Source organism: the organism of the source record quoted next, unplaced genomic scaffold (genome assembly GCF_019419815.1).
Source record: "Pyrus x bretschneideri cultivar Hongxiangsu unplaced genomic scaffold, Pyrus_bretschneideri_v1 Contig9, whole genome shotgun sequence".
NCBI classification, from domain to species: domain Eukaryota; kingdom Viridiplantae; phylum Streptophyta; class Magnoliopsida; order Rosales; family Rosaceae; genus Pyrus; species Pyrus x bretschneideri.
Genome location: NW_025999831.1, coordinates 5,918,046 through 5,932,730, shown reverse-complemented (window position 1 = coordinate 5,932,730; position 14,685 = coordinate 5,918,046). Strand labels below are relative to the sequence as shown.

At 36.6% G+C, this 14,685-nt stretch overlaps 1 protein-coding gene across 1 annotated transcript; it reads right to left on the bottom strand.

The window, feature by feature from the left end:
- Positions 1 to 1,036: 1,036 nt before the first annotated feature.
- LOC103946506 (insulin-degrading enzyme-like 1, peroxisomal) lies at positions 1,037 to 10,503 on the bottom strand. Its single transcript, XM_048576497.1, is given in 27 exon segments — positions 1,037 to 1,573; positions 1,792 to 1,914; positions 2,268 to 2,354; positions 2,434 to 2,485; positions 2,591 to 2,715; positions 3,048 to 3,256; positions 3,344 to 3,545; positions 3,844 to 3,948; positions 4,045 to 4,106; positions 4,237 to 4,426; positions 4,523 to 4,618; positions 4,789 to 4,891; positions 5,014 to 5,064; positions 5,492 to 5,578; positions 6,016 to 6,100; positions 6,297 to 6,353; positions 6,356 to 6,388; positions 7,109 to 7,271; positions 7,380 to 7,492; positions 7,575 to 7,697; positions 7,963 to 8,014; positions 8,214 to 8,257; positions 8,342 to 8,415; positions 8,507 to 8,598; positions 9,313 to 9,380; positions 9,979 to 10,054; positions 10,150 to 10,503. Coding segments are annotated over 27 exon segments (2,853 nt in total). The 5' UTR covers positions 10,285 to 10,503; the 3' UTR covers positions 1,037 to 1,327.
- Between the last annotated feature and the right edge of the window lie 4,182 nt (positions 10,504 to 14,685).

Genomic DNA, 14,685 nt, shown 5'->3' with positions numbered 1-14,685 from the left:
CCCCCGCCGCTACGATCTTACTCCGCCGAACGCCAACTTCATGCGCCTTAGTAAAATCACTTTTCGTTTCAATCTTACAATTGGTTCATTGCTAACAACCTGGATAGGATAGCAGGTTTTGAAATTAATCGACTTTTTGCACTCAACACCCTCAAGTTCCTCCGCCCAACACCAAGATCTCGGCTTTCAGTTTTTTCCTTTCTTTATTCTCTTATATTTTCTATTTGGTCGCTTTAATTTTAAAATTTAATTTAATATGTTTAGTTCATATGACGTATAAACGAACACCTACGAACGTTCCAGACCTTCGGTTAGAAGATGCGATTACGAGATAGAAACTTAGAGCCAAATTGGTAGAGTAAGACCTAGGAAAACTTGAACAAATACTCTAAGAAAAGATTTGGACTTCTTGGATCTAAGGAAAACATGGCACAAAACTAATCGCAATGGCGTTCTAAAATTCATATAACCGACATGACTTAGTGGGATGTTGTTGTTGTTGTCGTTGTCGTCGTAATTCATATGATGTGTTACCACATAAACAACCTTGAAGTCACATAACTTGAAGACATAAATAAATATAACAGATATTTAACAAACTTGGCGGAATCTAAAAGAAGTCGGACGAAAAATAAGTTCAAGGGTATTACGTGCCGAAACTAGAGTGTCAGGAAGAAAGGTGAGGTTGAAATCGAGTTTTGGGGTATAACAAAAAGTGAGCCTACTACTAACATGTTGACAACTGTAAATTTGAATTGTTCTTTTTCAATGTCAGTGAAAACTCTGAAGTTAACTTCGTAAATAGTGAGTTCGATATCAATTTATTCCCCTTAGTATTAATATTATCAGTGAGACAGTGACGAATAAATGTAAACCTACTAACACTCTAATTAGGATGAATCAAAAGTTGACAAAGAAGATTGTGTGCCAACCAACAAGGATCAATACCGGCGTCTTGTTGGACGGTTATACACCCTTTTGAATGATCTCGTGTGAAGGACAAGCAACTTTTGTGGGTTTAAAACATTGCTTAAACTTTTAAACAAATTTATCATCTTTCACTTATAAAAATATTACTTGCATAACAAACGCCTTCTGAATGAGAAACTTCACATAACAAATTAACAATGTATGTGAAAAATGGAATTCGAGATATCAATGCCCTGTAAGAAACATCATTTTATCTAATAGACTTGATTTGTTGATGAACTTCTTACACGTTCTTTCTGCCGAATCTCTGTCTGCAAGCTTTTGGTATTCTTCAACTTTGTCCAAGTTGAAGTGAAGAAATTCCATTTGCAAATCCAGATATGTAACTCCCAATTCTCTACAATTTCACATCGTTTCCCTTGAATGAACCATAAAGAGGTTGTGAGCTTCTGAAGCTTAAAATATCGTCTATTTTGACGCTGCTAGGTTGCAGCGGTGAACTTTTATCTGTCATGTACTCGGATGAATGTGAGTTCCCGTACACACGTACGCTTAATGACCTCTTTTGAGGAGCACCGACCTTTATATGCTCATTGAAAAAGTCCATCATTTCTTGCTGTGTAAGCTGCCTCAGTGCTGCAATCTGTTTCAAGTTTCAACCACATTAATAGGGGCCACATTTTCTTTGCTGCTTTTTTCATTCTTAAGGTTCTTAAACGTTTACTGTTTTCTGCTAACTAGTTTGTAATGTTACATGAATATATCATGAATTATTGTCATGAAAAGGATGAAAGGCATCAATCACCTCGAATTGTACAAGTATCTTAAAACATTGAACTCAAGTTAGGGAGATATCCATACCTCAGACTCTTTCCTATCAAACTTGAAGGTCCCAACAGATATCTCCCCCCAATAAAATCCAGCTTCTTCCCTTAAGTTCCTGTGCTTCTCAAGCTTCATGTCGATCAAAGCATTTACATTGCTCTACATAACAACCAGGTCAACAGTTATGTATTGGGAAAAAATAATATATGACATCGAACAATAAAAATCTTCTTTTTCGGGTTCACATTTTATCTAGAAGTGATTGAACATTGATATTGAAAGACATCAACTATCTGTAAATGGGGATACGAATCATCGCAAGAAAGACTGATGGAAGGGTGAAGATGATATGAGTGAGGAGAATAAACAAGGCAGACAGACCGATGCAAGGTAAAAATGGTATCACTTACAAGCAAGCCTAATGATTTTCCATACAAAAGAGACTAAAGCTGCATAAAAGATGCAGTGAAACCAGAGAACCGAAGTTAAGGATAGAGCCTAGTTGATCTCACCTTGAATTCGTCATTTGGCATCTCATAAAGTTTAGTCTTGAACCCCTTAAGGAATTCCTCCACTCTCAAATCGGTATGTGCTGGATCCTGTTAAGATCAACATAATAACGTACTTTGGAATAGGTAGATAAAACAACAGGGCAACAATAATAGAAGCATGACCAACCTTCACTTTCGATTGTATAATAAACTGCACCCCACGAACACCAGAATCATTCCTGCATTAGGACAAGAGAAAGGAACATAACTGAGAAAAAATAAATCACAAGATGATTAGATGAGGCGTGAAATTTAGGGATAAGGCATTTGAATTTGTTTCATGCCTCGGCTGGAGGAACGTGATGTAACCAAGTTGCTCAACAGATCTCAGCTGGTGGAAGGCAGCCTGCTCTGCCATACGAACGAACAGCTGAAGTTTCACATTTAGCATAAAATCATCCCGATGAACCTACATATATTAACATAATTGTGTTTAAAAACAAACACAAAAACATGTGCTGCAAAAAACTCAGCAGGAACACTTACAAGGTTTAGAACCGCACCTCTAATAATATTCAAATTTCCTGAAATATAGTTTCTATGATGTTTTGAAGAGTAAACAGAGAAGAAATTGCTGGATTAAAAAATTTCAGTGGAAACTCTTACAAGGTTTTGTGAAGTTCGGATGAGAAGATACAAAATGAAAACTAGAGTCTATATCTTCACTGAAGCAAGGATCGAGAGACTCTAAACCACACCAACAGAATCTAGTTTATTCCTTATGTAAACAAATTTAAGAACCTGAATATAGTGGAGAAGGGCAGAATTCTCGTCACTTGGATTAAGGCCTTCCACAGGGTAAAAATAGCTCTTGCCCCTTTCAAGCTTCACGACTCTATTCATTAAATGCTGGGATGGGAATAAAGGTTGGCACATAGGTTTTGAGCCCTTAAAGAAGACTTCTTCAATATGTTCGATCATTGACTCAGCTTCGTTCCTTTCAAGGTTTCCTGAAAAAAGCATAAAACTAAGGAACACTAACATGAAGAAAACAATGTAAAACCTAAGTCGTTTGAAGGGAAAAAAAATACGGGAACCTGCTGTATAACACTCTACGAAGGCCCTCGAGAGCATTAGAGGAACAAACTTGGCAAGATCTTCAACTTGAAGGTGAGGAAGAGCTTCAAGATTTTCTGTCCATGGAAAAGTATGATCCTTTAGAATTAATGAGCAGTATTTCCCAGCCTGCTGATTAGGCTGTTGAAATTTCAAGTTTTGGTACTGCTTTGTGACCATTTCCTGATATGGCAAAACCACAGATAACAAAAGTAAGATATGATTAAAGACACCACTGTAGATATCAGATTCCCAATCGCTTCATGAATTGACCCTTTTTCTTTCATGAAACTATGATGGTTAAAGAAATTACCATATGGATAAAACCAATGCAGTTCAGAAGAAAAGGTGTTCGGAAAAGGTTAAGATATGCAGATACTAATCCACTTACTGGACCACCAATGACAGAGACCATCAAAATGCTCATATAGTAAACTTCAAAAGATAACAGATTAGTAGGCACAAGCAGCCTTAAGGTTACCTTGATAACGGCAAACCTATCAGATTTCACTTTAAAGCTTGCGATCTTCTCAACTACAGTTTCCAGTAAAATCCTCAATTTGTGATTATAGCCAACGAGAGTCACCTGCACAAGAAAATATAAGTTCACAAGAAAACTTACAGAAACAAAACAACTATCTAAAGAACCGGCTAGCAAGTTTCACATTGTTGGACACCGTACCTGAAACCCACTAACCGTGTGGTTTACTCCATAAGACAGTCCAGCAACACGAGCATAGTAAGCTGACAAAGAAAGAATGAAGTAAACTCTTGTTCAGGAAAATAACACTTTTTGTGTAACCGTGTAAACGACAAACATTATAAGTCACCATCAAAGGGAAGCAAGTAATTAACTATATATACAGAATTTTACCATGTTCATTCAAGTAATCCATCCACAACCGAGTAAAAATATTAGTTAGGACTTCTGTTTCAGGGGAGGCACTTGCGTGGGGACAAGTGAAAGCAATTTTAACGTAAGCCTTCGGAGTAAAGAACATTGTATCAGGCTTGTACCACAGTGTTGAATACGGGGACTTTCTCAACAGAACTGGATATTTGGCCTGAAAAAAATAAATAAATAAAAAATCATTCGCACCAGAAGCATTTAAGTGTTGTGCTACTGCTAACATAGAGATAGATTGTACCATTCATCGCACCTTCTCAAGATCATTCTTAAGCGAAAAGTCAGTGGGAATGAACACATTACGGGCTGGTAAGTGCAGATTCTCATTTGGGGAAGATAATATCCATTCCTGCAATCAAATAATAAAATTTCAAGAGGCTTCCTCTTATTCCCTTGAAAAGACTCACAACATCTCTAAAGTCTAAACTGATGAAATTTACAAAAAGCACCATATGCATTCTTATTGCCCTGAAAAAGAAAACAAAACTGCTTGATTGACATAGAGAACCCATAACCAACCTGAATCATGGAGCCATTAATTCTCTCGACGGAATAAGCAGTTCCATACCATGGCTCAGACATGTTAGTATGACCTTCAAATTTCTTTGACTCCCAGAAAATTCTGTACAACGAAATGAACATTACTCCAGAAATTCAGGAGGAAACTTACTAGAATTATTCTACTTGGAAAATAGACTTTCACCTCAACAAGCTCTAAAGAATCCATCTTAGTCATAGACTTACCTGACGTTGTCTGAAGAAAGCTTGCTCAGCACCATTTGAATAATGTACGGACTGAAGTTAGAAGGCAAGGATGATCTAACTAGCCAATCTTTTGGGGGATATTTCTGTATATGAACTTATCATGTGACTAATAAGCACGTGAATATTAATTACCGCGCTAAATAATTCCTCTTGCCCACAATTTCCCACAAAGAAATAAAGGGTAAAGAATTTCTTCAGAAACAAAAGAACTTTTGACAATATCAACAGTACAATAAAGGGAACAGGCAGCCCCCTGAAGGTACAAATAACTAGCAATACACTAACATCACAGCGCCACCTAAATTAACGAACTTAAGAAACAGCAGCTCCCAAATTCACTTGAGACCGATGTCCACAAAGCTGCCCAGAAGTTACTTAAAAAATGCTCCAATTTAAACTTAATTCATTTCAGTGTCCTTAACAGGAGCACGAGCATGACTAAACGAAAGCCTAATACCTGCATATTTGGCGAAATGCTGACCACATAATTAATAGGCTGAATTTTGTCCTGATAATGAAACTTCGTCTCGCAAACAGCAGAAAGCTACAATAAATAATAGTCCTTTCAGAGTCCTTGAGAAAGAATCAGAAGACAATTTCCACACTGAATTTTGTACATGAAAATTAACAAAAGTTCTCTATGATTCATTCGTCAAATCAAACCACATAAAACTGTTTAGAATTATAGAAATAAAGAGAACAAGGTGATGAATCATATAAGTGCACCCGGTTTAACCCCTGGAGTCTTTGATATGACACTACCAACCAGAAGAAATCATCCTTAAGACTTCTGTCTTCTTTAACGATGACTAATCAAGAATTAATATGAAACCGTGACTTATTAACCATGTTGTTGCTAACACTATACACCAGTGATTCATACTGTGAAAAATACTACACTTGATCGTAGACAAAATTTAGAGGAAGGTATCATACACCAGTAATTCATAAACTTGAACGCATGAAATTACACATGCATACCTCATCAAAATCCATTTGCAGACGCCACACTGCTGTAAGAGGGAAATGTATTTGAAAAGCAAGCCTACTATGTCTTGTATGTGGTCTGAAATATAAGTAAAAAAAAGGCTAGAAATGAAAATACAGGTTAAAGGAAAGCTTCCCTACAAACAAAAATACAAGCTGTCTTAAGGGTAAGTGGAAAACGCTTCCAAAACGAAATGAAGCCTAAAGAGAGAAAAGTCCAAACTCCAAAGTCCAAAGTCGAATCCAAAAATGAAAAAGCTAAAAACTAAACTAACCATGACCCGCATCAGTGAGATCAATATCTACTTTAAAGAAAGAAAATTCCAAGTCGAATCTGATTCCCCAGCAGACAAACCTGTTGCCCATCCTGCAATTATTTTAGAACAAAACAAAAATTGAAGTTAGATTTAACCAAGTTTATTAACTTAATCCATCCTTTTAGTGGGACAATTTTGTTGGATTTTTGGATTGCCGGGCCCGTGAGGCTCCACTCTAACAACACTGATACTGTCTCCAACTTTACCACCTGCCCAATTCGTCAGGTGTGGGGTTTAATCACAAAAGGCCTCGATATTAGTTAGGGTGGGGCAATCATACCTCATCAACGAATTTTCATCTAGACAAGCTGCTTGTCCAGCCCCAAATGAAGAACTAAAACAGAAAAAGAAAAGCGAGCAGCATCAAAAAGCACTAAATGCTCCAAACCACGATCATAATTAATTCATGTTCTTAGTTTGAAATCTGCGTCTAAATAAAAAATAGAGTTTTGTTCCTCGTTTTTGTTTTATCAAAAAGCTCTAAAAGCCAATTATGGGGGATCATGCTAATCCTACTACCAGTAAATCATCCTGCACCTTCTCCGAGAGAGGTTTAAAATGATAAAACACTGAAGTGTAGGATGACAAAAGGGAACTGTGAATAATGGCTGCCACCCTGCAAAATTATAAATCATCTCAACACAAAGAGTAAGTCTATGAAGGGCATTGAAATGAAAATTATGACCAAAGTTTCCCTCAAGAGTTCCAAGTACAAATACCATCTGCTAGAGAACTCGTTATCTGAATGCAACAGATAATCCAAAACTCACCCAAAGTTTTCAACACCGCATACAAAGATCCCTTTGCTTCATGGTGAATGAGATGACTAAGATACCTACATGGCCCTTCCTTGTAATGGTGAATTTCCGGAGTTATTGGCCACACAACTCTCAGCTTATGACCCTCTTTGATTGGGACAGTTTTGACAAGAATCTGAAATAAACACAGAACAGAAACGAGGAAAGAATTATCCGTCTGAATATTGTATGTCCTGAAAGCAAGTTCAACTTAGCATAAAAAGCTTAGCAGAACCATGTGTACCTGTAAATGTTCTGATGTGCATGGCTCGCCGCCAAAACGAAGGCAGTTGCGGTCAATGTTTCGAATATCCTTGAACTTGTCCTCTACTGTGGCTTGAAGTTTGTCAAGGTTTTCTGAAACACCCATAGAGATAATTCTGTAACTTGACCACAGGGCAGTTGAATTGAATTTTTATATATGAATGTAGCTAGAAACCTTTTCCATAAATGACAAGATGCATGACGTTAGCGGAATAATATTGTTTATAGAACTTAATAAGCTCTTCTCTGGTATCCAATCCTCTTGCCTTTGGCCGGACGTCCAAAGTTTCCCAATTCCCTGAACAAGTTTAGAAAAGTAGGCACCATAAGAGACATAGTAGACATTCGAAACCCCAAACAAAGAATAGACAGCGGTATTCTCATCAGAATAATCTATATAATTTCCATAGTCCCGGAAATCAGAAAAGAAGCTGAAAATCATCGGTAACCAGCCAAAAGATACAGTTTTTATGGAGAAGGGTCATTTCTTCCCAAGTATGAGTGGTTTGAGGCAGATTTCAGTAAGAGGACTGTTTAATTATTATCAAGAGTTAAATGCTGACCTGTACTAAATTTATGGTATGGATGGTCCGCAGAACTTAGATGTTTCTGAAGCTGTACATAGACAAATCATGCGGAAAAAGGTTAGAGACCTCTCGGGGAGACATAAATGGAAACACTGCAACCATAAAAGTTGAAGAACTGCTTCAAACATATGCTTTTCTTCAACAAAACTAAATGCAGCCTGAATGTCAATAATAGCATTGGTGTTGTGATGGTCATTCAATGGCTATGATCCAAAAGCAAGTCGTACCCATTTTAGTCTCCGTCCATCAGACAACAGGTTATTTTGATTCTCTGTACCACCACATACACATTTGTCACTAACAGTAAATTAAACGAAAAATTGAGTATTAAAAAAATGAAAATGGAGCCGCTAACCAGAATCAACAGCTTTAATTTCCCTCATTGTAGCATCAGCCGACATCAATGGGTTAATAAAGAACTGAGCAAATCTGAACAACAAAACAACACATCAACGCGGTGTTCACCTTTTATAATTGTTATGATAAAGATAACAGCTAACAAAGAAAGAGCAGCATCAACCTGTCTAAAGCCTCTTCAAAACCATCGGAATTAATGTCAAAATAATAGTTCGTGTTCTCAGAAGCTGTATAAGCGTTTCTTCGTCCTCCATGCTGTGCATAAGGGAAATAAAACACACAGGTTAAAGAAACAACATAAGCAAACAATCTCTGGAACCCTTATCAAAAAGATAAGTAACGTGTACAGAAATAGAATCTGTTAAACATTGTCTTTCTGTACTTCCGTATTACCACATAAACATATAAGAACATAAATTTCTCCAACGGATTTTTGTCATATTGGAGAGTCCGTGAGGGACAATTTAGCAAAAAAGCATCGGAACAAAACTTATCTTACAGAATTTGAACAGATGTGCAAAAAGAATAGGAGAAGATCTAGCTAGTCAATCAAAATCTCATATCTGATTCATCAAACAACATCAATAAACAGGACCATTGCCAATGAATGAAAAGTGGATTGAAGACATGATAGCGCACAACGTAATCACAATTCTGTAAACCAATACCATACCTAAAGCACAGTCATGAACTAAAAAAACATAAAACAGTAATAAGAACACCTGTCAAAAACCCATGAATTATCTTCAAACTAAGAAGAAATCTGATCTCTCAAATACGTTTCTATTCCCAAGTTCTTTGCCTACATGCAATCAAGCATTGTAACATTTCCATAAAGTTTGATAATCAGAAATAGCAAGTGGAGGAGGATGGAAAACATAAGCATCCATCATATTAGTATTTATCGAGTGCTTTACAGAAAGAAATCCAAAATGTATGATGTGTTTCAGTGAAATTTGCAGTAAGTACCTCGCTGATGTACTTGGAGTAACTATCCTCCGAAGGGTACTTTTCACTCGCATAAAACAGCATATGCTCTGCCCAAAAGTACAATATTCAGAAAGGAATGTCAACAAACATCTTATTCTTTTCAACACCAATGCCATGAAAACTCATTAACAATAAGTCATGCAAATATGTTATAAACTCTTCTAATTCAGTCATAAAAAACATTATACATATAAAACTCCTTCACTGATCTATAATATAACAAACCTGATTTGTTTTATTGGATATACAACGATATATTTTTAGACTAAGGAGTTGGGAAATAATCTCCAACCCGATTTGAAGAAGAATATCGTTAGACTGTAATACTCTATGCCGCGGAATTAAAGAGACTACCGTGTACCATGATAAGATTATCCACTGGTACCCCAAAATGGCATCAGACTAAACTACAAGTGCCTTTTTTTAGTATTGAAACTTTTTTACAAACCATAGCATACAAAATTTAGTATCCATATACAAGAACAAACCAAGAGAGTATTAAACAAAAAACGGACACGGGTTTATGCTAGTTGGCAACGACAGTGTGTCCACCCACATTCACAGCTAAGTTTAAATCCTCGTCATGTAGATTAAAATAGTTTAAAATATCATCTTGTCAAAAGATTAAAGGAGACTTAAAGTTACCAAGGAAATGGGCAAGGCCCTCCAGGCCATCAGGGTCGCTGAAAGCACCAACGTTGACATCCATGGAAGCAGCACACTGAGGAAACACAAGTTAAACAAACAAATAAACTAATAAAAACAGAAAGAAAAAAAAATATTGTAAATTAAAAGAAAAAGAAGAAGAAGTTCTGCCTTGTCAGTATCATGATCGCTGATGAGGAGAACTTCGAGGGAGTTCGGGAGGACAATCCTCCTGTACTGCCTCTTATCCGTTCGGGCTTTCAGTATTTCCTCCACCACCACCTCTTCCTTGTTCCCCACTGCCATTCTTTCTGAATTCTCCTCGTCTTCCTCTCCAACTAAACAAGAAACGCAGTGGAAGTCAACTTAGAAATTTGGCAAGACGATGGGAAGGTTGAAATACATCGATTCAACCATAACCGGTTGCTTGTAATGAAAAATACAGTTATCAACTATTAAGTCAACTATTTTGGTCTTCATCCAGATGAAGGTTATTGAAGCTTCTGGTGGCCGGCACAATCCATATGTTAACTCAATATATTCACGTGCTTAAAAATTTATTTAGTTAACTAAGTGGCGGTTTTTTTAAGAAACCTCAGTATGAGGAGAATGTTATTGATAACGAAAAACAAGTTACATCTAGTCAGGGAAGACATAAATCTAACCTCTAATAATATAAGAAAAATGGATAAAAAATACATGAAAAAGAATGATAGACATAAACTTTACCTTTCTACAAATGCAGTAATAAAGATACAAGAAAAAAGGGAGGGGGAGACATAAAACCTAACCTCTCTAAAACCAAACTTAAAAGTCTAAACCTGCAAAACAGATTAAGCAACATCACGAGGTTAAGGAAAAAAAAAAGAGAAAGTGAGTCAAACTTGTATGTTGATATGCAAATTAATTTGAGAAGCGGTAGCCAGGAAAGCCAGCATAGTCTGAAAACAAAGCAGCACGAGCCACCAATGGAGGGGAATCATGCCATACTAAGGTTGGAGAAGACAAGCCCATGTTAGTAAAATTGTCCGCAACAACATTTTCTTCGCGATATATGTGAGAGGCATAGAAAGTCATATTCCGAATGCGATCCAAACAAATAGACTATTGCGTACAAAGAGGCCAAGAAGGATCAAAATCAATCAATTGGAGAACAGAAATAACACTAGAAGAGTCACTTTCCAACCAAAGATAATGTCAACCCCGCTTACATGCAAACTCTACACCACTAATAATTGCTGATAATTCCGTAAAGAAAAAGTTGCAATGACTAATCCCTTGGCAAAAGCCACCAAGAAATTGACCATGGCAATCCTTGAAAACTCGTCAACAAGCTACAAGACCAGGATTTCCCTTGGACAACCCATCTGTATTAAAGTTTAATCCAAGGAGAAGACCAAAGCATAGGAAGAATAGTTGGCGCTTAGCGAGGGATAGGCTGGATCCCCAAAGAAGAATGATACAAGTATCAAAATCTTGAGAATAACCAGGAATGAAGTTCTCACCATGAATGATCCTAGAATTGATAGACATGCAAAGATGATGAAAAATAGATTGGGTGACCCTCAAAAATAAACTTATTTCGAGCTTTCCAAATAGCCGAAATAGTAGAAAGACCTGCAAAAATCCAGAGATTGTGCAACTATTGGGAAAAGGGCTTACGTCCGTAGGCATCCCAAAAAGCAACCAGAGAATCTGAAAAAGACAAAGAGGTACCAAATTGACATGCTAGCCACCTCCAAAGCTGCTTAGATATCTGACAACCGAAGAAAAGGTGAACAATATATACCTCAGAATTATGACATAACAACAAATGGTGCCAAAGAAATACCATGTCGTTGAAGTGCACCTTCAGTAGGAAATTTGTCATGAAGAAGTCACCAAGCTAAAATAGACAGCTGAGGTGCAACAAAATGTCGCAAAATAACCTCAACCCAAGCACAATCACTACGTTTTCGTCAAATAAGATGATAGCCAGAAGAAAAGGAAAATTTCCCAATAGATGTAGGCTCCCAAATCAATTTTTCATCCTTTATATTTAAAGATATAGGTAAATGTAGAATTTGCTGCACTACAGAAGGGAATAAATCTACAAAATAATCTAGCAAATACAAACTTTGAGCTTCAATAACATTTGAAACCCTAGGAAGAACTATAGGTGCAATGATCGAAGATAATGAAGGGCCAATAATCGGGCTCTCCAACCATTTGTCGATCCAAAAGGAAACTAACTTCCCATCACCAATAACCCATTGAGTATTATTATTCAGAACACTTCAACCCATGCCACACAGAAGACTGTAAATAGATATCTTTTTTTTTATAAGGTGCAAGAGGAAAACGTTGACGAGCGAATGAACCCCACAAAGAAGAGGATTGTAAAGCATCCCAGCCAAAACTAATCAAAGCCGTCAAGTTCAAAGTAGTTAAGTCCTGAAGACTCAAGCCACCTTCATGCTTAGGTCCACACACCATACTTCAATCAACAATTATTAGCTATCATGAAGCCAAGTCCCCTGATCAAATAAAATTTTGTGCACAAACAAAAAGATGCTTTAAAAGTCAAATAGGACATTGATAAACTAAGAAGCTAAAGGCAAATAGGACATTGATAAACTAAGAAGCTATGGAGAAACAAGCTTTGATAAACCGATTGCACCAATTGTAGTCGTCCAGCCATTGAGAGAAGTTTACCTTTCCAACTTGAAAGATGAGCTTTAGCCTTATCCACTAAAGCTTAAAAGTGAATTCTCCTTGGCTTTACCACAAAAAATGGGTACTTGAAGATAAGTGAAAGGAACAACACCCATACGAAAGCCAAGATGTCTCGAGACATGCACTCTACGATGGGCAGAGGTGGAGCTGAGATAAAAAGTACTCTTAGTTGCATTAACAAGTTGTCCCGATGCACAACCATACTTATCTAAAAACTTTCAAAGAGAACAAAGAGATCGAATATTCCAACCACAAAAAATAAAACGATCATTAGTATATAACAAATGAGTTGGAGAGCAACAACCCCATGGAGCTGAAATAGTAGTGTTGTCCAGTAGAGAAAAGCAAAGATAAACCTCTACTCATAGCTTCCTCTACTAACAAAAAATAAAAAAGGTAGTGGAGAAAGAGGGTCTCCTTAACGTACACCTTGAGAAGAAGAAAAAAAACTCATGTGATGTGCCATTTACCAAATAGAAAGACGATTGGACTATCATAAAACATGCACCCAACCCACAAAAATACAAGAAAATTCAAAGTTAAAAAGCACGTGGAGAAGAAAATTCCAATTTAAAGTATCAAAAGCTTTAGCAATATCGATTATTATCGACTTTTATGAACGAAAACACTTTTGGTGGTAAGAAGTGGTGAACTATGTTAAGGGTTCAATTTTATGTACACCCAAAAAGGGTTTTAGCCGTATTTCTTTCTAGTACTGTGTGCATGATGCCGTGAGTAATCCTACGTGGAAAGAAGTGGCGAATAAAGAGATGAAGGCACTCGAATAGAATTCAACGTGGGAAGATGTGGACCTACTTAGGGAAAAAATGCTTATTTTAAGTTACGCTATCTGAAATTTGATTTTAATCTTACTTTATTATCTATAATTCAAAAGTTACAATTTTATTTTTTGAAAGTTAAAATTTGCTTCATTTTATCTTTGAAACTCGATTTTGATCCAATTTGCCCCCTAAAATTTGAAAGTTGTCTCTATAAAATTCAAAATTCGTTCCATGTTGCCTTAAATCTGTTAATTTCTTATGTGAGTTTGATGTGGTTGAGCCAAGCTAATCAATTTCTTTTTTATTTTTTTCATCTCTTTAATTTCTTTTAAAATTAATATTCTCTAATTGTTGAATGTTGACGCATAGTGGAGTAAGTCAAAGTGAAACAAATTTTGAGTTTCAAGGAATTAAAGTGGTGACTTTTAAGTTACACAGGGCAAAATGAGATTAAAATGGAGTTCCAAGAAGCATAGCTAAAAATAAGCCAAGGAAAAAAACATGTCCGATGCCGGTGAATTTACACCAAGCATGAAGCCGATGGAACTGTTGAACGATTTAAGCTAGACTAGACGCAGACTTATGGAATTAACTACATAAAGCCATTTGTGTCTTGCAGTTTGTGTCAGTAAATCTGGATTGACGACTGCATCGATTTGATATGAAGAATGCATTTCTACATGGAGATTTGAAGGAAGTATACATGAAATTGCAACCTGTGTGTAATATGCAAATGGAAAGACTAGATAGGTGTGTACAAACCAAGAAAGTCTTTGTATGACTTGAAGCAATCTCCGAGAAGGAAGGCATTGAATATAGACATAGCAACATGGATCGCACTCTATTTGTGAAGCACACTAAGAACAAATTTAGGGCCTTTATTGTGCGTGTTGGTGACATGAATGATTCAGAAGAAAGAAAAACATTGCAAGAGTACTTCGGGCCGCAAGTTTGAGATGAAAGGTTCTTGGTCCCTCGTAGTCGTCTCATGTTTATTGAGAAGTTTGAATATTGAAGGCGATACAAATCTTTACTTGAAAGGAGCCATTTGAAAATTTCTCACATTCCTTTATAATGCTCGTGGAGGGTTATCTCTTCTATTTAACATTTTGTTATGAGGATCCGGAGATCAATTAATTGTATCTGTTTATCGTATATTGTATGGTCAGTTTTCGTTAAGTACTATTTATATTTAATTTTAAATAAAACT